At 43.6% G+C, this 24,958-nt stretch overlaps 1 protein-coding gene across 3 annotated transcripts in view; it reads right to left on the reverse strand.

The window, feature by feature from the left end:
• The window catches only part of ARHGEF26 (Rho guanine nucleotide exchange factor 26), a 136,058-nt gene that overhangs the window by 11,118 nt on the left and 99,982 nt on the right, over window positions 1-24,958 (reverse strand). For all 3 annotated transcript variants that reach the window (XM_070374471.1, XM_070374462.1, XM_070374468.1), the window contains one exon: window positions 6,141-6,350. In XM_070374471.1, the coding sequence (XP_070230572.1) occupies window positions 6,141-6,350 (210 nt within the window). The remainder of the gene's footprint in view (window positions 1-6,140; window positions 6,351-24,958) is intronic.

The raw sequence follows: 24,958 nt of genomic DNA on the forward strand, positions 1-24,958 counted from the left end.
CCAGTGTGTCAACTACCCACTCTCCCCTGACTTACTCTGATCTAGTCACTTTCACTATGTTCAGGCCAAGTTTCATGGCAGTTGGGACATGCTGTGCCCTCTGCATGGACCATTCTGGCCATGCCCTTTCCCACAGGTATTCACCTTCATCCCTCAGGGCTCAGTTCAAATGTCCCCGGAGACGTCTTTCTGCGCCATCTAATTTGGAGGACATTCTCCACCCTAGCACCTAATACTCACTCCAGAACACACTGCCTGACTTTACTGTTGCCACTGCACTTTTTTTTTTCCACTTATTTTTAATATTAGGTGAAGAGGGCTTCCCTGGTAGCTCAGTGGTAGAGAATCCACCTGCCAATGCAGAAGACATGGGTTTGATCCCCAGTCTGGGGAGACCACACGTGCTGCGGAGCAACTAAGACCGTGCGCCGCAACTACTGAGCCTGAGCACTAGGGTCCCAGAGACCTCGGTTGGGGGCGGGGGGCGTGGTCAGGAGTGGGAGAGCAGAGGGCGGGCGAGATGGGACTGAAGGGGAAAAATGAACCAACAAGCATGGCGCCTGCAGCAAGCGCTTGGAATTCTCGGGAACAAGGCCGCTCGGTGCTCTCAGGAGCAGCGCTGAGGGGCTCCCTGCAGAGGAAAGACCTGGCACCGGGAGCGAGCCCAAGGACCAAGACATCTGGTAACTTGAGGAGTTCCAAGAAGGGTATTCCAGGAAGTGGGAAAAGTGGGCAAAGGAACAGAAAAGGAAGTTTTTAAGTGGAAAATAACCTGGGGGGTGCAGCATCTATTCAGCCTTATAAAATATTTCAAATCACATGATGCCCTAAATTTACCGCAGACCTTTTCCTTTTTTGAGTCTGTGGACTTACACACTGCACATTTTAGTAGTTTTTCACATTTGATGGCAACTGGCTTCCTGGAGTCTCCCCTTCAGGTCCAGAATAAGGCCAGGTGGGAGTGGGATAGTCTCCTGGCTGGCAGCTCTCAGGAAGAAGCTTAACGTTATTAGAAGGCTAGAATCAGAAAGGTCAAGGTCGAGTCGCATCTTTGTCGGCAACCCATTTCCTGTGTGATTTCAGGCAATTCACTTCACCTTTTGGAATCTCATCTGATATCTGGGGAAAAAGCCAAGGGAGCTGGACATCAGGCTTATAATGAGGGTCACTACATATTGTCTAAAGATGCTCTGGAGAGCCAAACAGGGGGCTCTTCTTAATTTTGCCAGAACAGACATAACAATGATCCCGAAGAAACCAAGATGCTGTCTTACTTATATGTCATCTTACTTATTACGTGCTTCAAAACTCTGAAGCACCATCCTCGAGAGACACCCACAGCTCCCTTCTTCATGCTCTCTGGCTGGCTTAGTGTCTGGCCCATCCCAGATGCTTGCCAAGTGTTTGCCCCACTTCCTTTCAGTGAGCTTTTCTGCATTCTTTGTGTAATCAAAGCTATTAATCTGTTCTTGCACAATTCCACTGTCTTATGACAGCCGAACTGTCCCTGTGCCAAAGAGCCGCCCCCTTCCTATTGCTGCTTCCTATTCCCAGGTGGCCTCTACTAAGAACGGTTTTTCAAAGAAGGTAAATATTTAGGTACAGACCTCATTCTTTTTCAAACCAAAGAATAGCCAAAGAATGTAAATAATTGATCTGAAATTCTGCAATTAATCAAGGCCAGGGTGGTGATAAAAACCTTGTTTTCTCAACTAGATTGCTAATGGACTATTTTAACCACATATAAAAGCTAAAAAACATTCTCACCTATACCTTTTGCAAACCTTAGATGCAAGGAAAACATTCTACAAAACCAAAACTCTGACTGTTCAAAACCATGTAGCCCAGTGTCAACCTGCACATTTCCAAATACAGCATATAACAGCTTGCCAGGATTTTAAACAGCTGATTTGAAAACAACAAAAAAAGTGCATTTTGACTGTCCTGTTTTTTTCCAGCACCAAAGTATTTGTCCAGATTTTTACTTTGCAACTGTAACTGAGTTGGGATCAGGGGAGAATGAGGGAGTCATCCTTCCATACCCAAGGAGAGAGCTACCCGTTCACATCTTCTGGAATGTTCTCTTGCTATTAATTAAAGAGCTACAAATATTGAGTCATACCCACGGGTTTATGGGTGACACAACTAGATATTCTGAGAATTTCTGGTTGAGGAAATGAACATCCATTCAGTCCACGGCAAGAAAAAGCGTGGAACATGGATACAGAAAGTCCCAGGAAAGGACTGAGCCTTGGTATAAAAACTGGACGTGCCGCCTTACTGCCTACTCTCTTGGAATAATCTCAGAAACCAGCAGCAGAGATTACATAAATTATGGATGAGACAGTCAGGAAAAGATCTGTTGATATGTTGGCAAGATCTGAATAAAGAATAAACAATCCTTATAAACACAGAGAAAAAGAAAACATAAGCGAAACCAACAACACTTTCTCCCTTATTAAAAATGACAACCGAATGTCTTCATTTCTGAATAATTCTTTAGAATGTCTGGACAAGCAGTCATCTCTGAAGTGTTTAAGACTTATTTTCATCCTTAAAGTTCTTTAAGATCTAAAGTTCAGACATACTAAATTCTCTTTTTTGAGAGAGGCTTCCCCCAAACAGAGGAGATCTAGGTTTGTCTTTACACGCTAAGGGATTTAATCATCTTTTTTAATATAAATTTATTTATTTTAATTGAAGGTTAATTACTTTACAATATTGTGTTGGTTTTGCCATACATCAACATGAATCTGCCACGGGTGTACACGTGTTCCCCATCCTGAACCCCCCTCCCTCCTCCCTCCCCGTACCATCCCTCTGGGTCGTCTCAGTGCACCAGCCCCAAGGATCCTGTATCATGCATCGAACCTGGACTGGCGGTTCGTTTCATATATGATATTCAGTCAGTTCAGTTCAGTTCAGTCGCTCAGTCATGTCCGACTCTTTGTGACCCCATGAATCGCAGCACGCCAGGCCTCCCTGTCCATCACCAACTCCTGGAGTTTAATCATTTTTAAGAGTTGAAGAAATGCCTTCAAGAAATGCCTCAGCCCTGGCCTTAGGTGTGTCCCCCTGCTGGTCACCTGCACAGCCCAGTAAGCACCACACCCACCAAAGGTGCCCTCCCCAGATGTGCAAACACAGAGGAGCATCCTTGGAATGCGGCAGGGCTTTCCAGCCCTTTCCTGGAAGAATTCTGGGGCCTGAGGAAGAGGCATTTCTTTGTTTTATAAACAAACACAGGGGATGGCACTCCTTTTCTTATTCATTCCCTCTGTCAGCTTGAGAAGGGCATTTGGAATACTCCCTTTCTGCTGTTTTTAAATCTCAAATAGCTTTCTATACCCTGCCCCTCTTGGTTTTCTTTACCCTTTGAAAAGTTACTTCTAGTGCCCAAAACATGAAATGATCATTCATCATTTCACGTGGATAGCTTTTCCCCTCCTTTTTCTTTTCTTGTATCTCTAACAAACCAGGGTCCCTGTTAAATATTCTTAGAAGAATATTTAAGAAGAATTTAAGAAGAGGGTAGACTTGACAATTAAGCCCCCTTAGCTTATGAATTCTTATATATTAAGAATATTTAAGAAGAATTCTTTCATTAAGATTTTGTTACAGTCTTAGGGTTGTTATTCACCCTGATTCATTTTCATCACACCATGTAAGAGCCAAGTAGGAGAGAGTATAGGAACCCCAGAGAACCAAGGATTAGGGACCTTCTTTCCCTCCAAGGCTTCAACCTCTGACCCAACATAATACCTGCCTATGATGCTATGGTTTTTCCTGTGGTCATGTATGGATGTGAGAGTTGGACTGTGAAGAAGGCTGAGCGCCGAAGAATTGATGCTTTTGAACTGTGGTGTTGGAGAAGACTCTTGAGAGTCCCTTGGACTGCAAGGAGATCCAACCAGTCCATTCTGAAGGAGATCAGCTCTGCGATTTCTTTGGAAGGAATGATGCTAAAGCTGAAACTCCAGTACTTTGGCCACCTCATGCGAAGAGTTGATTCATTGGAAAAGACCCTGATGCTGGGAGGGATTGGGGGCAGGAGGAGAATGGGACGACAGAGGATGAGACGGCTGGATGGCATCACTGACTCGATGGACGTGAGTCTGAGTGAACTCCAGGAGTTGGTGATGGACAGGGAGGCCTGGCGTGCTGCGATTCATGGGGTCACAAAGAGTCGGCCACGACTGAGTGACTGATCTGATCTGATCTGATCTGATGATGATTATTTTAAGAGGAGGCTTCCAGTTTCCAAACAAATTGGTCAACTATCTCTAAGTGGACAAAATTGCAATGTAACCGAATAGGATCCTACAGGGCCTTCTCAGGACAGAACCCCACCCCCAGTGTCCTCTGCTGCAGCTCCTTCCAGAGGTACCTAAATAACAGTATCTGATGCACAGTCTTGAGCTATGTCACAGATACTAAAACCACCACCAAAATGGAAGGAATTAACTACTTGATGATCATGCACCCCCAGACCCACTGGTACCTAAGGATTGATAAGGTAAACCACCCTGTTACCTGAAATCAACCAATCAGAACTGTGCACCAGCTGACCACATACCCTGTAACCCCTTCCCTCACCGGGCCTTTAAAAATGCTTTGCTGAAATCCACCTGGGTGTTTGGGGGTTTTCAGAGCATAAGTCACCCATCCCTGTGTTGGCACCTTTACAGTAAAGGCTGCACATCCCTTCATCACAACCCGGTGTCAGAAGATTGGCCTTACAGTGCACAGGCAAGCCCCGGACTCAAGTTTGGTCAATAAGAGCGAGGGTAGACGACATTTAAGTCCCCTTAGCTTCATCCCATATGGGCTTCCCTGGTGGCTCAGATGGTAAAGAATCTGCCTGCAGTGCAGGAGATCAGGTTCGATCCGTGGGTTGGGAAGATCCCCTGGAAAAGGGAATGGCAACCTACTCCAGTATTCGTGCCTGGAGAATCCTATAGACAGAAGAGCCTGGCAGGCTACAGTCCACAGGGTCACAAAGAGTCGGCCATAACTGAGCAACTAACACTACCGCTACTACCTTCATCCCGCATGAGAATGGACTGCCTACTAACTGCTGCTGAAACCATAGGCACAAACGCGATGACTGTTCTGCCTCTGCATAAACTCTGGACAGGAAAGAGGGTTCATCAAAATGTTCGGGAACCACTGAAGAAAACCACCCACCTTGACCAGGCAAGACGATAACCACTTGCATGAGTTGTCTCACAACAGGAGGGTCCTGATAAGGAACGGGGTGCTGCCCCAAAAAACTAATCAGAAGAATTTGGGAGGGGCCAAAAGGAGGGAGGAGATGCCACCCTATAATGTGAGCCAGCTTCCCAGAAACTGTCATGCCAGAATCCATCATGGCTGAGAGATGTGCATGCCACCAGGGAGGACCCTGAGTCAGACCAGGCATGAGCCAAACAAGATGACTCCTCATGACTATGAAACCTCAGACCGTGGGCTCTGGCAGAGAGGCCCTCCTGGGTTCCCTTACTGCTGCTCTCCACCTGGGCCCCACTTCCCTATCAAGCCTCTTGCTTTGTCAGCACATGTGTCTCCTTGGACAGTTCATTTCCAACTGCAAGACAAGAGCCCACTTTCAAGCCCACTTTCCAACTGCTAGACAAGACCCACCTACAGGGTGTCCCCCTTCCTATAATAAATATATTTCCCTAAACCCAGTGTCTCTTTTGATAAATCACTGGGCTTTCTGCTGCCTGGCTGAAGGTAGGTGGTTGCAAAATGACTTCAATTTCAGTAGCTAAGGAAACACAGGGCCTAGAATCAAACTACCAGTAAGTCATATTCCTAGGGCTCCTGGGTCATATTTTTATCAATAATTAAACTGATTTTTAAACCATTCTGTACGTATAAAAGCACACTACCTAAAGCAAAACACATCCATCAGGACTCATGGGGACAAAAATAACCTCTCTCTCTCTCAGTACGTTGAGAGGATCAGAGTGAGACGAGTATCTGTATAAAACACCCAGATGCTACGCTTGGTGCATGACAGGCAGGCAATAAAAATACACAGTAGGCAGAGTTTTCCTGTTTCTAGGGAGTCTGTGGGCCAAGGGTAATTAGACCATCAGCAAATATGCTGAAACCCTCGCCCTGCGCATACTTACTGCGTCTCTGCTCCCAGCAGCATCTCCACCTTCTCATTTGCGTGGTTACTAAGGACGGTCAGCGTAAAGAGGTGACTGGCAGAGTTCTGTCTTGAATAAAGCATTGTGGAGCTGTTCTTCCCTGGAGAAGAATTAAGCTCTTCACTGTCACAAGACTCCACCAGTAGCTGATCTCTTAAAGAATAATCATTGACATTGTAACTTTCTTCACTGTTAAGAAAAGGGAAAAAGAACGTTATCAGGAATTCAGTGGATGAGCCTGTGACACTGTCGATTTTCAAGTCACACTTTGGGGGATGTGGAGGGGAAGGGAAGGAGGACAGGGAGAGAAGGATTTATTTTAAATAGGAATTGAACTCTGAATTATTCCTACTGATTCTGAGTCAGTAATGTGTGCTCATTCACTTCAGTTGTGTCCAACTCTCTGTGACCCCATGGACCGGAGCCCGCCAGGCTCCTCTGTCCATCGGATTCTCCAGGCAAGAATACTGGAGATCTTCAGACCCAGGGGCTGAACCCACATGTGTGCTCATTCACTTCAGTTGTGTCCAACTCTCTGTGACCCCATGGACTGGAGCCCGCCAGGCTCCTCTGTCCATGGGATTCTCCAGGCAAGAATACTGGAGATCTTCAGACCCAGGAGCTAAACCCACATGTGTTATGTCTCCTGCATTGGCAGGCGGGTTCTTTACCTCTGAGCCGCCTGGGAAGCCCTATGAGTCAGTATAACCCTCCAAAATGAAAACCTGTTAATTACTATTTTTCTGTTGTATACTGAATTGTATCTTAGGTATCAAAGCAGTATCAGGACTCCCCTGGTGGTCCAGCGGCTAAGAGTCGATGCTCTCAATGTAGGGGACCTGGGTTCAGTCCCTGGTCAGGCAACTAGATTGCACACGTCACAACTAAAGATCCCAAGTGCTGTAACTATGACCTGATGCAGCCAAATAAATATTTTTTTTAAATAATTAAAAGCAATATTAAAAACAATTATTAAACCCCCCAGGTTTCCTTTTCCACTATCCTGGCATTGCTGCAAAAAGTAAAACATACAGACATCATGGTACTGCTTGAACAGCTACTCCCGTCTCACCTCCATCTGCAGGATGAGATCTACTCACACTCTGGGTGGCAAGGCCGCACTACCAGCCTCCAAACCACCAGGCACAGGAGGGAAGACCAGTCCTCTGGCAAGACCCCCAACCCTTCCTCCCAGCATGCACAGCCTCACCACCTGCTTCAGAAAGCACCCACTGATCCCACCACACCCTCTATCCCTGCTTGTGCCCCAGACTGGCCCCCTGGCGGTCTTCATTCCCCTGGATGCACTCTCACCTGCACAGCCTAAGCACATGCCTAACTGGGCCTCACCTCCCCAAACCTTCAGCTGGTCGCTAAACCCTTCCACTGCGTCTTCTGGAAATCCAGCTAAATCTTCTAAATCCTCAGCCTCTTCTCTGAGCTCCCTCTCTTTACCTTCTTGCCTTAACAGATACTAGGCTCCTTCTAAAGAGCACCGCCTCCCTAGAAGGCTTTCCACCTGCTTGAGTTTCGTTATTCCAGACAACAATCACTTCCTCCTCCCAGAATGCCCCCCAGTTTTGTGCTCATGCCATCAGTCTCTATTTTATCATCAAAGTCATCTCCAGGCCCCTGGATCCTGCCTCATCCTCATTCATGAGTGTAGCTGCTGGCTTCCTGGTACTGTCCAACACTCCTTTCTTGAATTTCCATGTGGCAATCCTTCCACAATCCTGGCCTCTCAGTTCCTTGATTTCCCCTTCAAGGATCGACCCTGTTATCACCAACTGCAACCTCTCTTCAATCCCAATGTCAAAACCACTTCCTAACCAGCTCTGCTAGTCTCTTTGACTCATCTCTTCCAATCCTCAACCCCCAAAATTTTAAGCCACCATTCTAACAACCCATTGATTCCACCGCCTTTCCCTCCATCCTTGAACCCTCATGTCCTCTCATTCACTCTTATTCAATTATCCAACTTGAATTTCCTGATACCTAGTTATATAATCACTCCTTGTATACAGTCATTTTCTTGGCAAATCCAACTCTAGTTAGATACAGCTCTCCTCTATCTCTGTCTGTCCTCACAGTTGAACATGGCAGAGCTCAAAAATAACTGGTGAATAAATGGATGACCATGCAATACATTCTAATGCATTCTAAGAACCATATTGAGCAATTAACTTACCTAATAACAAATGCAAATGTATGAACTCAGGAGAGCTAAGAAAAGTCCTAGTGCTTAACTATACTAGGAAATTTCAAAAAAGGCCATTTTGCTCAAGATTTCTGAGAAATTTTTTCATCTGGTAGTGGGCATCTGTCAACCATTCCCTTGTAACTCTCCTTTAAAAACTTTATGGTCTTTTTAAAATTTAGTTTGATAGATCCTTCCCCCACCCCAAACCAGCAAATACAGTTGTATCATCCAAAAAAATGCCTTTTGATCAAGGCTGTTTGTTGCTAGGGTAATAATCTGTATTAACTGGAAGTTCACAAGGCAACATCATCTCTGAAACCCGCTGAGACTGCATACTGACCAGCACAACTGTCCTCAGAATATATAAAATATTTCTCATATCAAAATGAGGGTTATCAAAGTTCATGTGACTTTTATAAAAGGAGGAAGCAGGAGGAAATATAACAATATTATATTTTTTAAAGATCTTGTGTACCAGAACCAAAGCAGTCAATTTTGGGCAAAGCAGGTGTGGGGTTGCAGCCTGCAGGCCTACAAGCCTCGTAGTTGCCCAGCCTCAAGACAGACCCAGCAATGACAGAGACGTCAATGGTTTATGGGAGAGGGGATCTCACATCTGAAACAGAAGGGTCCCAGAGTGACAAGTGTGTTGCAGGCGGCAAGTAGACCAGGGCAGCAGTCTTCAGTGCTCGGGGGGAAAAGCTACCATTTACAGGGGGAAGTGACATCAAGTGGGCTCACTGGTTTCCATGAAAATGTCCCTCACAGCACCTCTGGTTAACAATTGTCATGAAGGCAGATGTTTCCCTTAACAGACTAGCATGTGGAGCTGTTCTGGCCAAAGGATCAGAACAATCACCAGCTGGGGCAGTGAGCAAGCACATTCCTGTGAGTTGGATATAGGTGAGGGAGGGATCCAGCGGGGCATGTACAGAGAATAAGAGAATAGCCATCTTTAGTGGCCTGCCCATACAGCAGGTAAGGCTTATAATACTGTCTAGACATCTGAGATACAGATTTAATAAAATCCAGGACTCAGGATAAGACCAAAAGGAAAAAGAATAAAAACGAAAGCAAAACCTCAACAAGAGCTGCAAAAACGAAAGAAAAAAAAAAATATGAAGCCTTCTTTTGGACTGTCCTCTCTCTGCACCCCTGAGCTACTCTCTTGGTCCAACTCACAAGCTTAAAAAGATCATCTTTTAGTTAAAATCATTTCCAGTTAAAAACAATTCTGCTCAGAGAACTCCAAGCTCCCTAATACTGTGCACATGGAGTATTTAGGCAGTGCCCTATGCCAGGACATTGCATAGGTATTCTCTGTATTCCCAAAGAAATAAAAGGCAAAGAAATCTGCATGCTATGAAGGCATCATTCAAGATGATGCAAATTCCGAAAAGGCTTCAGCATAAAGTGGCTTTACTTACTAGATGGTCCCCAACAGGATTCCAAACCAAGAGTTCATAGGAAACTCATGCAAATGGACATGAATAAGCTACTTAAATCTTTTTTTTTTCCCCTCTTAATTTTCAGAGTTATTACCCCCTGTGTTTGCCTAAATGCAAACAATATCAGCTAGTGTGTTTCACTGATGTGTTGAATCTCTGACCTCAGGAGTAGGTAATTAGAGACAGAAGAAGAAGAAAAATTAATAGAATTTGTTTAAATTGTTCTCTTAAGCCATGACAACTACAATCCCCTTAAGACCTGGGGTGCCCATTTGATCCAGTTTATGCCTGTTGTCCTCTCAAATGTTCAGCCGGGATGGTAAAGAGCGGCCACCTCATTTATAGCCATGCGAGTTCACCTCAAGATATCTGGTTTCCGCATATCTGGGTCACTGAACTTTCCCACTGTTCTAACTTCTGTATCCAAAATAGGGCACAGGAAACAAGTGTGCTGTTTCCTTAACTGATTCAATAGCAGTCACCCAATATCATTACTTTATCTAGACCTGCGAATGTCTTCATTATGTAATAAATAATGTCCACAGCTTCTTCACCCCTCCTTTAACTCACTTAATATAAAAAAAACCTTGATTTAACAGTAGTCAAGTAAGCTATTTATCCTTGTCAGCTACTATTCAAACCCAAAGGAATAAACAAGGAAAAGGAACTCGCTCTTGCTAACATGTTTGTGCTCTCTCACACAAAATACACACTCACACAATCTCATAAAGGTTCAAATTACTATCTCCCCCTCTCCAAATCTGCTGAATACTGAGTGAAATTCATTCTCCTGATGACAACCAGCACCTACTAACTCTCTCACACTAATACAAAAGCATAACTGTTAAAATATGTGCTTAAGGATTTCTCTGGTAGTACAGGGACTAAGAAGGTGCCTGCCAACGGAGCAGACACAGGTTTGATCCCTGGTCCGGTAAGATACCACACGCCTTGGAGCAACTAAGCCCGTATACCTAGAGCCCGTGCTCCACAACACGAAGCCACTGCGATGAGAAACCTCTGCACCGCCACAAAGAGTTAGCCCCTGCTGGCTGCAGCTAGAGCAAGCCTGTGTGCAGCAAGGAAGACCCACTGCAGCCCAAAATAAATAAATACTGATAAAAATACGTGCATAAGCAGAAGAGGGGGGAATCCAGAGACAGACGCAGCCATTCACAACCCCATTCCCTCCTCTGCTGACCCACCTGTGTCCAGTAAAGTATAAAACAAGCTCAGCTGGGTTGGGAAAGATCCCCCTTCCCTAAGGGAAGTCGATGCTAATCAGACTTCCCCATGTTTGTTTCTTTCATTAGCAAACATATGGTTTCATAGCCTCTGAAACAATCTGGATCATGTATTTAGGAAGTTAAACTGCTCAGAAAAAGGCAAATGGAAAAACCACCTTTCCTTGAGCGGAGCAGTTTACACGTAGACTTCCTCTGATTGTCTTAGCCGCGCTCCAAGTTTACCAGCTGCTCATCCAAGAGCAGACGCTTTGTGCAAGCACAGCCTCCTATCAGGCGCAGCAATCAAATCGATACAAGCCTGTGGCTCTGTGGCATAAACAATGATGGGTCTCCCTGTCGAAACTTACAGTCCTAGTATACTTACAGTCCTAGTAACCTTTGGGAAGCCTTTTCTTTTTTTAACATGATAAAAAACTATCAGAAGAGAATGGGATATGGTGGTAAATAAATACCTCAATTATTCTTCCCTCAGAAGGCATTCTTTTGTTAAGCAGCTCAGATACTGTTTGGTTCTACTGCATGCAACCTAGCAGCATGCACTGAATACTTTTCAGCCCATGATACACCTTTGCTGAGAATAGTTGATTCTCAAAGTGAATATTAGGGAGCAGTTTTAACTTTCTCTCCTGTCAATTTCTATAAAAGTTGGAATGCTTTCATGATGGGCATATATTTGAAAAAATAAAGCAAAAGTATTAGTCGCTCAGTTGTGCCTGACTCTCTGGAACCCCATGGACTGTAGCCTGCCAGACTCCTCTGTCTGTGGGATTTCCCAGGCAAGAACACTACAGTGGGTTTCCATTTCCTTCTCCAGGGGATCTTCCCTACCCAAGGATCGAACCTGGGTATCCCGCATTGCAGGCAGTCTTTACCATTACCCAGGAAGACCTGGGCATATATTTATTACTTTTAAATAAGGGCAACATTTACAACTTCATACATGCATGAAGTAAAAGTCGCTCAGATGTGTCCGACTCTTTGCATCCCCATGGACTACACAGTCCATGGAATTCTCCAGGCCAGAATACTGGAGTGGGTAGCCTTTTTGTTCTCCAGGGAATCTTCCCAACCCAGGGATCAAACCCAGGTCTCCCGCATTGCAGGCAGGTTCTTTACCAGCTGAGTTACTAGAGAAGCCCACATACATGCATGATGCTAAGTCGCTCAATTGTGTCTGACTCTTTGTGACCCTGTGGACTCTAGCCAACCAGGTTCCTCTGTCCACAGGGATTCTCCAGGCAAGAATACCGGAGTGGGTTGCCAATTCCTCCTCCAGAGAGATCTTCCCAACCCAGCCATCAAACCCCCATCTCCTGTGTCTCTTGCTTTGTAGGCGGGTTCTTTACCGCTGAGCCACTGGGGAAGCCGGTTGCATACAACATACATTTTTAGAATACCAAATTTTACATATTTAGAATATTTAAAATAAAATTTACATATTCAGAATACCAACTTTTAGAATACCAAAGCTGAATGTGTATACACACATTAGTGAGTGCAGGATGACAGACACCCAGCTCAGCACAGGACTTACTTTGGGAAGCAGAGGGAGAAAGAAGGGATGATGATGAAGAGGCTCTAGGTAAACCTGCAATATTATATCAGGACTTTTTTTTTTTTTTTTTAAGAGACCTGGCAGTGATATAGCAGGGGAAAAAAAAAACAAAACTTGTATCTGTTAAACCTGGATTATAGGCATGTTGGTGGTGGTGGTGGTTTAGTCACTAAGTATGTCTGACTCTTACAACCCCATGGACTGTAGCCTGCCAGTCTCCTCTGTCCATGGGATTCTCCAGGCAAGAATATTAGAGTGGGTTGCCATTTAGTGTTTGATAATTTTCTGTACATTTGAAATATTTTGCAATTCAAGGTAAAAAAAAATCTAAATAATAAACGCATAGATGTGAAGACTGTCAGCATTCCAGGTTTTCTGTGGATGCCTGAGGGTACAGGTGAAGGGACTCTTGGGCAATGGAATATTTTTTGCCTTACAAACAACTGATTACTTGCAGATAACATCACTGACTGAAATATATTACAAGGTAAGAGTGAATTCACTAAAATGGCTGGGTTAAAAAAAGGCTTTTCCATATATGAATAACACTCAGAAAATATAATGGAAGCTCTTATTTATAACAGACACAAAGCCCACAAAAGATTTAGAATTTTAAATTGAAGTTTCTTCTATATGAAGACAGACTTGAAATACTTTAGAAGAAGGCCTGAATGGATAGAAAAGCTTGATATTAAAGAGATATTAATTCTTCCTGAATTAATATATAATTTTAACATAATTTCCTTGAAAAATCTCGCTTTTGCAGGGGCAGAGAGGAGGGGGAATAGTCAAGCTGATTCTAAAATACGCAGAAAATAAACATGTAAGAACATCCAGATTGTGAAAAAAATGAGAGTGACTAGCCATATGATATATTAAGAACATATTCTAAAGCTACAGTAATTCAAAGACTGAGACTAATGGATATTAGTTGACAGAAGGAGCACTGAAACAGAACAGTGGGTTCACAACTGACCCTAAATACATCTAGGAATTTTCTACATGATGTAAGTGATATTTCAAATCTGTGGAATATTGATCGTTTAATCAACAAATAATATTGGGACATCTGGAGAAACACCTGAGAAGTTTTAAGAAGCTGGATCCCAACTTCATTCCATTAATCAGGGTATTTCCTTGAACCCAAAGTACGTAAGCATCATGAAGAAGAGGTGGTGATGGAATGAGTCTTTCTGTAGAGCCTTGTGATTAGAGATGAGCTTTTATACATGCAAATACCATAGGAAGAGTTTCCACCTCAACCCTTATGAGCAAACCTCTTAGGTACGTAACAAGGATGACCAGGAATGAGAAACGGGCTGGATAACCAAATGGAACCAGGAGTACAAAAGCAAAGACAGAGACGAGGAAAGCAAGAAGCGTTAGACTTTAAAAGACCAGCTTTCTCCATGCCCTGCTCAAGTCAGCCTTAACTGTCAGTTGTCTTACCTGCCACCTTGCATTTTTCTGGAACTTTCTTTCAGAACCAAAATCTGACAGACTAGAAGGAGAGCTTCCAATTATTCCTTTTGTAGAAGAATTAAATTTAAAAGGAAAAATGCAAGCAAGGATTACCCAAAACAAAACACAAGGATTTTCTGCCATCTATCGTCAAGAGTAAGATTTATTTTTACCTATTCAACACCTCCCTTTCCACAGGCTTTGTTTAAAACATGCATGCAGCTTCCCTGTCCTGAAAAAATCTTCCCTTGAATCTGTTGGTGAAAATACAAATGTCTACTGAGCTAGCAGCTGCCTGGCATTTTCTCAGACCCTTGTGCCCACCTACTAATGAAATCGCTCTCCAAAGTCATGATGGCCCATCACCCCAACAAACCCAGTAACCTGCATATCACCACTGCTCATCTAGGCACTTGACGAGGTTGAGCACATGTGACAACCTGATACTCTTCCTCTCCTAATTCCTTCCACCACAGTTCTAAGTCATCCTTTTTTTTTAGTGGCCATACTCCAAGTTTCTCTCCTAGACACTCTTGCTTTCCTCAGGGATCTGTAATGGCTCTGCCATGCTCCCTGTATGTGGATTCACAGAAGTTCCTGGGGTTTTACAAAATCAAAGAGATTCTTCCCACTTCCCTTCAAGACATGTACAAGAATTCTTCCTCTGCAGATTTCAACTTGTTTCTCTTTCCCTTCTGAAAACATGATTGCTATTCCCACACTTGACTTTGTGCTCAACTGGAACAAGAACACCCTAGTTTAACATTTCTAGGAGGGAGGAGATAGGATTATGCTGAAGTCTACTTTGAAATTAAGAGGTTAAAACACTTTCTTCACAGTGACTGAAGCTGATTTTAATTTTAAATCTTGGTATTAGAATTATATAAATTTTTTTTACTAGAATAATATACAATTTTAAAGCTGTGAAGTACAGTATAACAGATAAGAGTATAGACTTGATTGAGCGTGTCTGGCTCAATTTCATCACTCATGCACTTTGTGATTTTGAGTAAGTTACTGATCCTTTCTATGTTTTCTCCTATGTAAAAAAATCTCCTGGGGATTACAATACCTCTTAGGATTGTTGGGAGGATTAAATGAAATAATACATTTATTATCTTTTTGCATGTAAAGCTCTTACAATCATGCATGGCTTACAGCAAATGTTGTTAGCTAATATTTTAAATCTTCCTATAGAATATCATGCCTTTATACTGCTTGACATCTTGTTAAAAGCCTAATAATTATATGTACTTTGCAAATAAGCAAGTGGACTAAGCATAATTAGAGCCAAATACCTGGGTCAAAATATTCATTATTTGGCATAGGCTCCAACCAGCAAAACAAGGCATGAAACTTGCCCCAAAACTGGTTTCAAACAGCCTATGTGCTCAATGCCTCAAAATAATTCTGAAGACCAACAAACACGCCACACACAGGTTATGAATATTTACTACAAGCCTTTATGAACAGTTTTTATTTCTCTTAGAATGAAACACTGAATGGAATTACTGGGTCATATGGTAGGTTGCTTAGCTTCTTAAGAAACTACTGGGCCACTTTCCAAAGTGGTTGCATCACTGTACATTCCGATAAGCAGTGTATTAGGGCTCCCGTTTCTCCACATCCTTATCAACGCCATCTTTGTCTTTATTATAGTCATCCTAGTGGCTGTGACCCTACTTATTTAACTTATATGCAGAGTACATCATGAGAAACACTGGACTGGAAGAAGCACAAGCTGGAATCAAGATTCCCAGGAGAAATATCAATAACCTCAGATATGCAGATGACACCACCCTTATGGCAGAAAGTGAAGAGGAACTAAAAAGCCTCTTGACGAAAGTGAAAGTGGAGAGTGAAAAAGTTGGCTTAAAGCTCAACATTCAGAAAACGAAGATCATGGCATCCGGTCCCATCACTTCATGGGAAATAGATGGGGAAACAGTGGAAACAGCGTCAGACTTTATTTTCTTGGGCTCCAAAATCACTGTAGATGGTGATTGCAGCCATGAAATTAAAAGACGCTTACTCCTTGGAAGGAAAGTTATGACCAACCTAGACAGCATATTAAAAAGCAGAGATATTACTTTGCCAACAAAGGTCCGTCTAGTCAAGGCTATGGTTTTTCCAGTAGTCGTGTATGGATGTGAGAGTTGGGACTGTCAAGAAAGCTGAGCGCCGAAGAATTGATGCTTTTGAATTGTGGTGTTGAAGAAGACTCTTGAGAGTCCCTTGGACTGCAAGGAGATCCAACCAGTCCATCCTAAAGGAGATCGGTCCTGGGTGTTCATTGGAAGGACTGATGCTGAAGCTGAAACTCCAATACTTTGGCCACCTTATGCGAAGAGTTGACTCATTGGAAAAGACCCTGATGCTGGGAGGGATTGGGGGCAGGAGGAGAAGGGGACGACAGAGGATGAGATGGCTGGATGGCATCACCAACTCGATGGACATGAGTTTGGGTGAACTCCGGGAGTTGGTGATGGACAGGGAGGCCTGGCGCTCTGTGATTCATGGGGTCGCAAAGAGCTGGACACGACTGAGCGACTGAACTGAATTGAGTGGCTGTGAAACCTAGTTTTGGTTTTAACTTTCATTTCCCTACTGACTAGTAATGTTGAGCATCTTTTCAAATGCTAAGACATTTAGATATCTTATTGGCTGAAATGTCTATTCAAATGTCTGCCCACTTAAAAATTGAGTTGTCTTACTTTTGAGTTTAAGAACTCTTTATGTAATCAGGGTAAAAGTCCCATATCAAGTATGGCTTGAAAATATTTTATCCCAGTCGGTGGTTTGTAAATTCATTTTCTTAGTTTTAAGGTCCACTTCATAGCACAGCCAGCTTTTAAAGGATAAAGACTAAGTCCAGTGGTTAAGAATCCACCTGCCAATGCAGGGGACATGGATTCGATTCCTGGTCCGGGAAGACTCCATATGCAACTAAGTCTGTGCACCACAGCTACTGAACCAGCATTCTAGAGCCCACACGCCACAACCACTGAGCTCACATGACACACCTACTGAAGCCCCCTCACCCTAGAGCCCGTGCTCTGCAATAAGAGAAGCCACCGCAACGAGAAGCCCAAGCACCACAACGAAGAGTAGCCCCTGCTCACTGCAACTAGAGAAAGCCCATGCACGGCAAGGAAGACACAGCGCAGTCAAAAACAAAAAAGTAACTCTTAAAAAAGACTAGACTTCCAAAAACCCAGAAATGTCACACACTTTCTATTTCATTCTTGAGAACGTGACAAATAGTGGAGATGAGGGTCCCATTTGTTGGTAAGAATCTGTTATGATTTACTGTCACCCAAAAAGACAGCCAGTGATTCACATAGGATCAGAAAGCCCCCAATCCAGGTTTATCGTCACTGACCTCTCCAAAGGAAGGGAAAAACATACTGAACTCACTTCTATCAGCCACGAAGTTACAGTGTCTCCTAATCAAATACGAGGGATGTTACAAGACAACTGCTAATACAAACATGCACACATGAATCAGATCACCATACGAAAGAATAAAAGTTGATCAATGATTATCCCTCAGTCACTTGCCATCTGACACGGGTTCTTGATAGGAAGGGAGAGGCATGGTGTTAAATGCATTTACTCCTAAAGGCCACATTTCAGAGGCCATAATCCAGGTTTGGAGAAGGAAATGGCAACCCATTCCAATATTCTTGCCTTGAAAACTCCATGGACAGAGAAGCCTGGCGGGCTACGGTCCAGGAGGTTGCGAAAGGGTGGGACACGACTTAGCGCCTAAACAACAACAACAATCCAGGTTTGGCCTTGGAGGGCGCCAAACTTTCAGCTGTACAGCAGTGGCTTAAGGTTTCAAGGGTTTCCCTGGTGGCTCAGACGGTTAAGAGCGCGTCTGCAATGCAGGAGAACCGGGTTCAATCCCTGGGTTGGGATGATCGATCCTCTGGAGAAGGGAATGGCTACCTCCTCTAGTATTCTTGCCTGGAGCATTCCATGGACCGAGGAGCCTGGTGGGCTACAGTACATGGGGTCAGAAAGAGTTGGACACACTGAGCGACTAACTCTTTCTAAGGTTTCAAACCATTTTTTAAAATAAGAAAATGTTCTAGAAGTAAAAGAGCAATAATCTGATTTGTGCCAAATCTTTAGAGAAAGACACCCAGTACTAGGAATAATGATGATACCAGCAGGTATCAGTCCCTCAGCAGGGGCCATTCACTGCGTTAAGTGCTCTGTGAGCACTATCTCAATTCTCACAGACACTCCAGGAAGACTATGACATTGCTTGCCTCATTGTACAGATGAGAACACTGAGACTCTGAGAGATCAAAGGCAACCTGCCTAAGGTCAAACGGCCAGGATTTTGAACACCGTTCTGTCTGACACCAGGATATTTATACTGTGCACTTGGTGCAACTTTTAACACTGAATGGCAACAATGACTCTTCTTATAGAGGCAGAGGAAGTAAATACTCTTAGGTCCCAGATGTCAGAGGATCAAGGATGTGTGGGGCAGCAAGAGAAAGAGAAGAGGAAGAAGACGAGAGAGGGTTCTCACATCTCTCCCATCCCATCTCCCATCTTGATCTTAGAATCTGATCCAAGTGATCACAAACAACCAAGCTGTATATTCTAGGAATGAAAGTGATTTGAGTCAGAGCCTTATTGCCTTTTCTTTATCCCGGATACTCAAAAGTTAATTTGCCGAGGAAGGAGTTTATTCTGCAGAGGCAGAGGGACAATGTCAGGTAGCCTCAGCTTTCTATAGCGGCAAAGCTGTCAAAATAGAAAAACTCGAAACGGGGCCAACCAAGTCATGACCCTTTCCAGGGAGCCCACACCACTTTAAGCTACTGGACATTCAAACTACTTAGGAAAAGGCAAGTTCTAACAACTCTCTGAACTCCTGATAATGATCAGGTAGAATTCTATTACAGAAAATCCTTTTCTTTAAAACTTGAAGATTTGTAACGTGTCACGGAGTTCAAGTTATGTCAATATACACAATATTTATGGAACTAGGGATCAGGAAGTGGAAAGCTCCGGTCTTAAATATCTGAGGGAAGGAAATGTGAATAGGAAACGCTCTTCCCCACACTCGGATGTTAGATTGGCTAAAGGTAGAGGAAGGCTCACCGTGCACCTCGGGACCCCTTCTAATTTCCTCTCACGACCAGTAAGACTATAATAATATTCACTTAAACAAAAACCCTCTTTGAAAAATGTGTTATCAAAGCAAATAAAAAAAGGTGCCAGTTTCTAGGCTATTTTTCCAAGAACATTACAGGATGGTAGAAAGGTAAAAATACTCTAGAAAAATGAAATTAAGAATTAATGAACATAAACTGTTAGAGGAGGTTCTGGAGTCAGACTCAGATGAGAATCCTGGCTTTGCTGAGAGACCTTGAAAAAGAGACTTTAATCTTTCTGCCTCAGTGTCCTCATCTGTAAAATGGAAGTAATACTTGATTACTGGGCTAACTCAATGACAGATTCACAAACACTCTGAGCACGGTGAATGGTAAACTATAATGCTCAATAATATAGGCTCTTACCATCATTATCACTAATACTACTCATCTAACTGTAGAGAATACCCCAAACCATCATGGATAGATCATCTGTAGGGACAGAATCCAGGAGAAACTGAAAGAGACACATCACAACATGATTGCATTTACTGGTATGATAAAAAGACTAGATTTCTACATTCCTTTGGTCTTGTGCCCAACACCCACACAAGGTCAATCTATCTGCAGCTCTAAATGTGCTCACGGGCACAGTGGGGCTGGTGGCAGCAAAAAGGCACAGCAAGCAATACACTCACGTGACCACACTGGAGGCCTAGTCCCAGCAAAGGGACGTGGGTTCTACATCTCCAGTCATTTCTGTCTTTTTTGAACCTACCCCCAATCCCATTTATCTTAAAGGCAATGTGTTAGTTCTTTTAAAGAGCTCTTCGGACTTCCTTGACTGTGCAGTGCTTAGGTCTCTGTGCTCCCACTGTAGGAGGCAACAGTTTAATCCCTGGTGAGAGAACTAAAATCCTGCAAGCCATACAGAGTGGCAAAAAAAAAAAAATTTCTTTCTCTTTTCCAAACTATCCATTGTCAATTGAGCATCTGTGGAAAAGAAGGCTTCCCAGTTGTGGCTGTAAATGTCTACTACCTAATCCTCTGCCATCTTCCCTTGCTTCGCGGCTAAACTAAAACAATCATGGTTGTCCTATTCCTCTCTGCTATATGCTGGCTTTCCCAGCCTCCTTTGTAAGGTCAAGTCTTGTGACCCAAGACAGATGGGTAAAACACAAGAAGTCTTCTGAAAACTTGTCTGGGAAAGGTTCTCCTCTGCTGAGGAAAAGAAAAGGCACTTGAGAAGAGAGTCCCTTCGTGGTCAGGCTGTATGCCTTGCTCCCCTCCTATGTCTTTGAGTGAAATCGTGATGCCTGGACTTGCAACCATGGCGCTATGAGCACACGGGGCAAAAGCGAACAGCACACAGAGCACGGTGCGGCCAAAGAATGGGAAGGGGCTGGGTTACTGGTGAGCCCGCTCTCGGTCTTCACATTTGGTGCGAGAGGCAAATGTCTTAATTGCTTGAGCCACTGCAATTTGGGTATCCAGTTACATACAGCCAAGACCCTTCCTAAATAATTTAATAGTAAATTTCCCAAAGTAGAAGAGTATGCAGGGTTTCCCAAGCTCATCTGACTTCTTATGTGTGTGTGTGTGTGTATGTGTGTGTAATAAATGAACATTTTTATTGCTTAAACCCTTTTGTATGGGTAGCGCAAAACATTAGTTGACACAATAGTACAAAATAAAAGCAAGCCAAAAAAACCAAAAACCCTTCCTCTGCAGAGCACAATTTTGCAAATACAATCCAAAGTGTTTTTCAGATTGAGGTTATATGTCATTTATGGGTAAGTTTACAGGTAAAATTCTAGAAGATGTGAGAAGCCACATGATAAAGCCCCAGATTTGTTTTTGCCCCGATTAATTAAGCGTGAATCTATAATGGAACAGAACACAAAAATCACATATCTTTTAAAAATAAAAGAGAATTCAAAGAACTTTTAGCTTGGGTGTGGAATGGGGGAAGGCCGCCCACTGAGTAATACTGTCACTCTGTTTATATTTAACCATCTTCACGACTGGTTCACATTTGACAGATATTTATTAAACGGTCATTATGGGCCAGGCAAAGGCTCAGCACTGAGGATGCAAAGGTCATCACGACAGACATGAGCACATAGTAACACAAATATTATGACAGAGAAAGTGCAGGGCTCTATGGGAACACAGAGCAGTGGAAATAAACCCACTCTGGAGGAATGGATAAGAGCTCCCAGTGGATGTGGCAATTAATCTAAAACCTAAAGAATGAAAAGGACTTTGCCTAGAAAAGATCTGGAGTGGAATGGGGTTATGGGGTAGACAGGAGTATTTCAGGCAGAGAAAGAAGCATGTGCCAGGTTTGGGGGACTAAAAAGGGGGGCATTATTCTGTGAGGCATTTATGCTGAGTGCAAGGTAAATCACGGAAAGGCTGTTTGCAAAGCACAAACTGAGTCTTTTAAAAAGCACACTGTGGCTGTGGAATGTAAACAAATGGAGGGACGGTGGCATGAATCCAGTTCTGGGCGAGTTCAAGGTGGCGGTACAAGGGCGTGGCAACAAGTGAGGTCAAAAGCTGATCCATCATGGGTAGAAGACTGGGGACTGGGCAGATGGGGAGTACGACGAGGAAAAGGGCAAGGAGGGCTTCCAGGTTTACCGAGGAGCAACTGGGTGGATGGAGGCACCTTTTACTAAGGAGGGAATAAACCCTGGAGAAGGGACAGTTTGAAACAGAAGATCTGTACATGAAGGTAACCTGTGAAACCCCCAAGAGCTCTTCAAGTCACGTGACCATGAGGACATTCAGAAGTGAATGAAAAATGGCATCGTGCATACGTGTTAAGTCGCTTCAGTCATGTCTGACTCTTTGTGACCCCATGAACTGTAGCCCCCCAGGTACCTCTGTCCATGGCTTCTCCAGGGAAGAATACTGGAGTGGGTTGCTGTGCCCTCCTCCAAGAGATCTTCCTGACCCAGGGATTGAACCTGAGTCTCTTATGTCTCCTGCATTAGCAGGTGGGTTTTTTTTACCACTAGCACCACCTGGGAAGCTCATGAAAAATGGCATCAATGTTAAAAAAACAAGCAAACGTGTTCTAGAACTGGCTAAGACATTATAGCACACTCCTTCATTCTATGTTTAAGTGAGGCGGTGGTGATTGGCCAAGCAGTACAAGAGACTGAACTCTGGCCCCAAATATATGCTGAAACCTAAACTCCTGGTTCTGTGCACATGACCTGATTTGGAAATCAGGTCTTTCCAGATGGAATCTGTTAAGATGAGCCCATTCTGGAACCTAGAGTGGGCCTGGATCCCAGTAACTGGTGTTCTTACAAGGAGAGGGAGATTGTAAGACACACAGACACACAGGAGAGAAGAAAGCCAGTTGAAAGTGAAGGCAGAGATTGGAGCCACCAAGAGCAGAGGCAAGGAAGGATTTGCTCCTGGATCCTTTGGAGGTGTGTGGCCCTGCCAGCTTCCTGATTTCAGAATATTGCCTGCATGACCATGAAAGACTAAATGCCTATTTTAAGCCACCCGGTTTATGGCACTTTACTACAGCAGCTGTGGAAACTATTACAGGGAGGAAGACTTTGTTTTAGTTTCAGAAGAAATTGGAAAGGAAGGCCTAAGGTAGATATAAGGCACTGAATGAGACTGGCAAGACCATTGCAAACTGTTTGGGGAGTCTGGCCCAAGTACTTAGGTCTTGAATTCAGTTTTTGTATTTCAAACCTGAGGGCAATAGTACTTAATCTGTGAAGGTGCACATGGGGGTACAGTCTGTGCACTGTCATGGATAATTAATTACAAATATGCTATCGCAAGGCACAAATTAGATAGTACATATATTTATATAGATTATTCTGAGCAACTTCACTTTCACTTTTCACTTTCATGCATTGGACAAGGCAATGGCAACCCACTCCAGTGTTCTTGCCTGGAGAATCCCAGGGATGGGGGAGCCTGGTGGGCTGCCGTCTATGGGGTCGCACGGAGTCGGACATGACTGAAGCAACTTAGCAGCAGCAGCAGCAGCATATAGATTATTCAGTAATCTATGAACACAACATGGCAATCCCTTCCTCTTTTATTATAATATTACTGCTATTGCCATGTCGAGTCTTGATAGATCTGTACATATTCATTCCTCTGAAGGCAAAGCTGGTTGGCAATCTGCGATCATTCTAGCACAGTGATCCTCAACTGGGAGACATATGACAATGTCTAGAGACATTTTTGGTTGTCACAGTACGAAGGAGGTCCTACTAGCAAGCAGTAGGCAGAGGCCAGGGAGGCTGCTAAAACATCCTACACAGAATACGGCACCCCCCCCCACCCCCACCCCCCCGCCACCACCCCGCAACAAAGAACTGTCCAGCCTCAACTGTGCCTCTAGAACTCTGATCTGGAAGCACCCGACAACCTGCAGCCAAGCTTCAGGTACCAAGAATACACTTTCTCATCCACAGCAGTCAAACTGATCACATATTCTTCTGAAATGTGACACAAAAGACTATTAATACAGTGACTCACAAGTAGCCCAGAGCTAATGGAAACTTAAGTTCTTCTTGATATCCTAAAAAAGAGTGAGGATTTCTGTCTTAGAAGCAGCTAGTGACCATGCCGCTCTGAAAGCACCAGCGGGGATACACATACACACGCTGCAGAGTCGAGGGGTCCACACACCCCACCCGTCAGCATAAACCCTCTGCCAGACTGGATTGGAGGAGGAACAGCAACTGTCCTCCTCAACAGTCCCTCCCAGTAGCTGGGAAACCTCCCTGAAGCTGAGAAATCACTGGAGACCCAGCAGCTGAGCTCCCTGACTGAACCCTGGAATTAGGTATTCAGCAGTGGGTAGCTGAATCAGTCCTGCAGTGCTGGCACAGGTAGTTGGTTATCTTTTATCTGGACCTTGTAGCCAAGCCTGAAATACTGCCTCGTTCAAGGCTGCTGTATCTTCTCTGTGGCCGCCTCGGGCATGCGAAGCATTTGTAGTTGCCTCCTTGTAGCTATAATGTAAATACGGCTGTGCATACTGTACATTTTTAACCAAGCCTGTTTATCAAGCCTCTGTGGTCTGCTTGTCTCCCTCACCATGTATTCAAGTCATAAACAACTTGAACCTCCAGTGCTATTCTTGGCGTCAAGAGCACCTTAGAAATAGGATGAGCTAATTGTTAAGGGCAAGAAAACCCCAATTTTGGTAAAGGCAAAATTAGGTACTCAGGGTGCCCTCTCTGCTGAAGCTGTATGATTTTTTTATTGACGTAGAAGTTCAAACATATCTAAGGAAATAAATGTGCGATAGCTCACAGTGCAACATTAAATGGAAAAATCTCCCGAGGAGGGCAAAGCACACTCCTAAGTAGAACAGCACATAAGTTAATTCTAACTTTGAAAAGTCTGTACTTATTGGTTTCTAGGCAAGTTCAAGGATAAAAGTTGTGCCATACTGGTTTAAATACCCTGAATTTTTCATCACCATAATCAAAACTACATTTACATTTAAAATTGGCTTGGTACTGCCAATGTATCTTTTATCATCAAAATCAAAAGTTTAGTTAAAGCTTTTAGTCCATTGAGACAGAGCAAATATTTCAACAGATGGAAAATGTTAAAAGTCAAGAATTCTGGCATTTGAAGATTCATATATAATTACCCTCCTCTAAAAACAAAACATCATGAAGAAAGCCAAAGAAACATGTTATCTCATAGGAAACCAACAACAAAACACAAAAATACAAAAATTACAATTCCTCTCCAATCTGT

Source organism: Bos mutus, chromosome 1 (assembly GCF_027580195.1).
Source record: "Bos mutus isolate GX-2022 chromosome 1, NWIPB_WYAK_1.1, whole genome shotgun sequence".
In the NCBI taxonomy this organism is placed as follows: Eukaryota; Metazoa; Chordata; class Mammalia; order Artiodactyla; family Bovidae; genus Bos; species Bos mutus.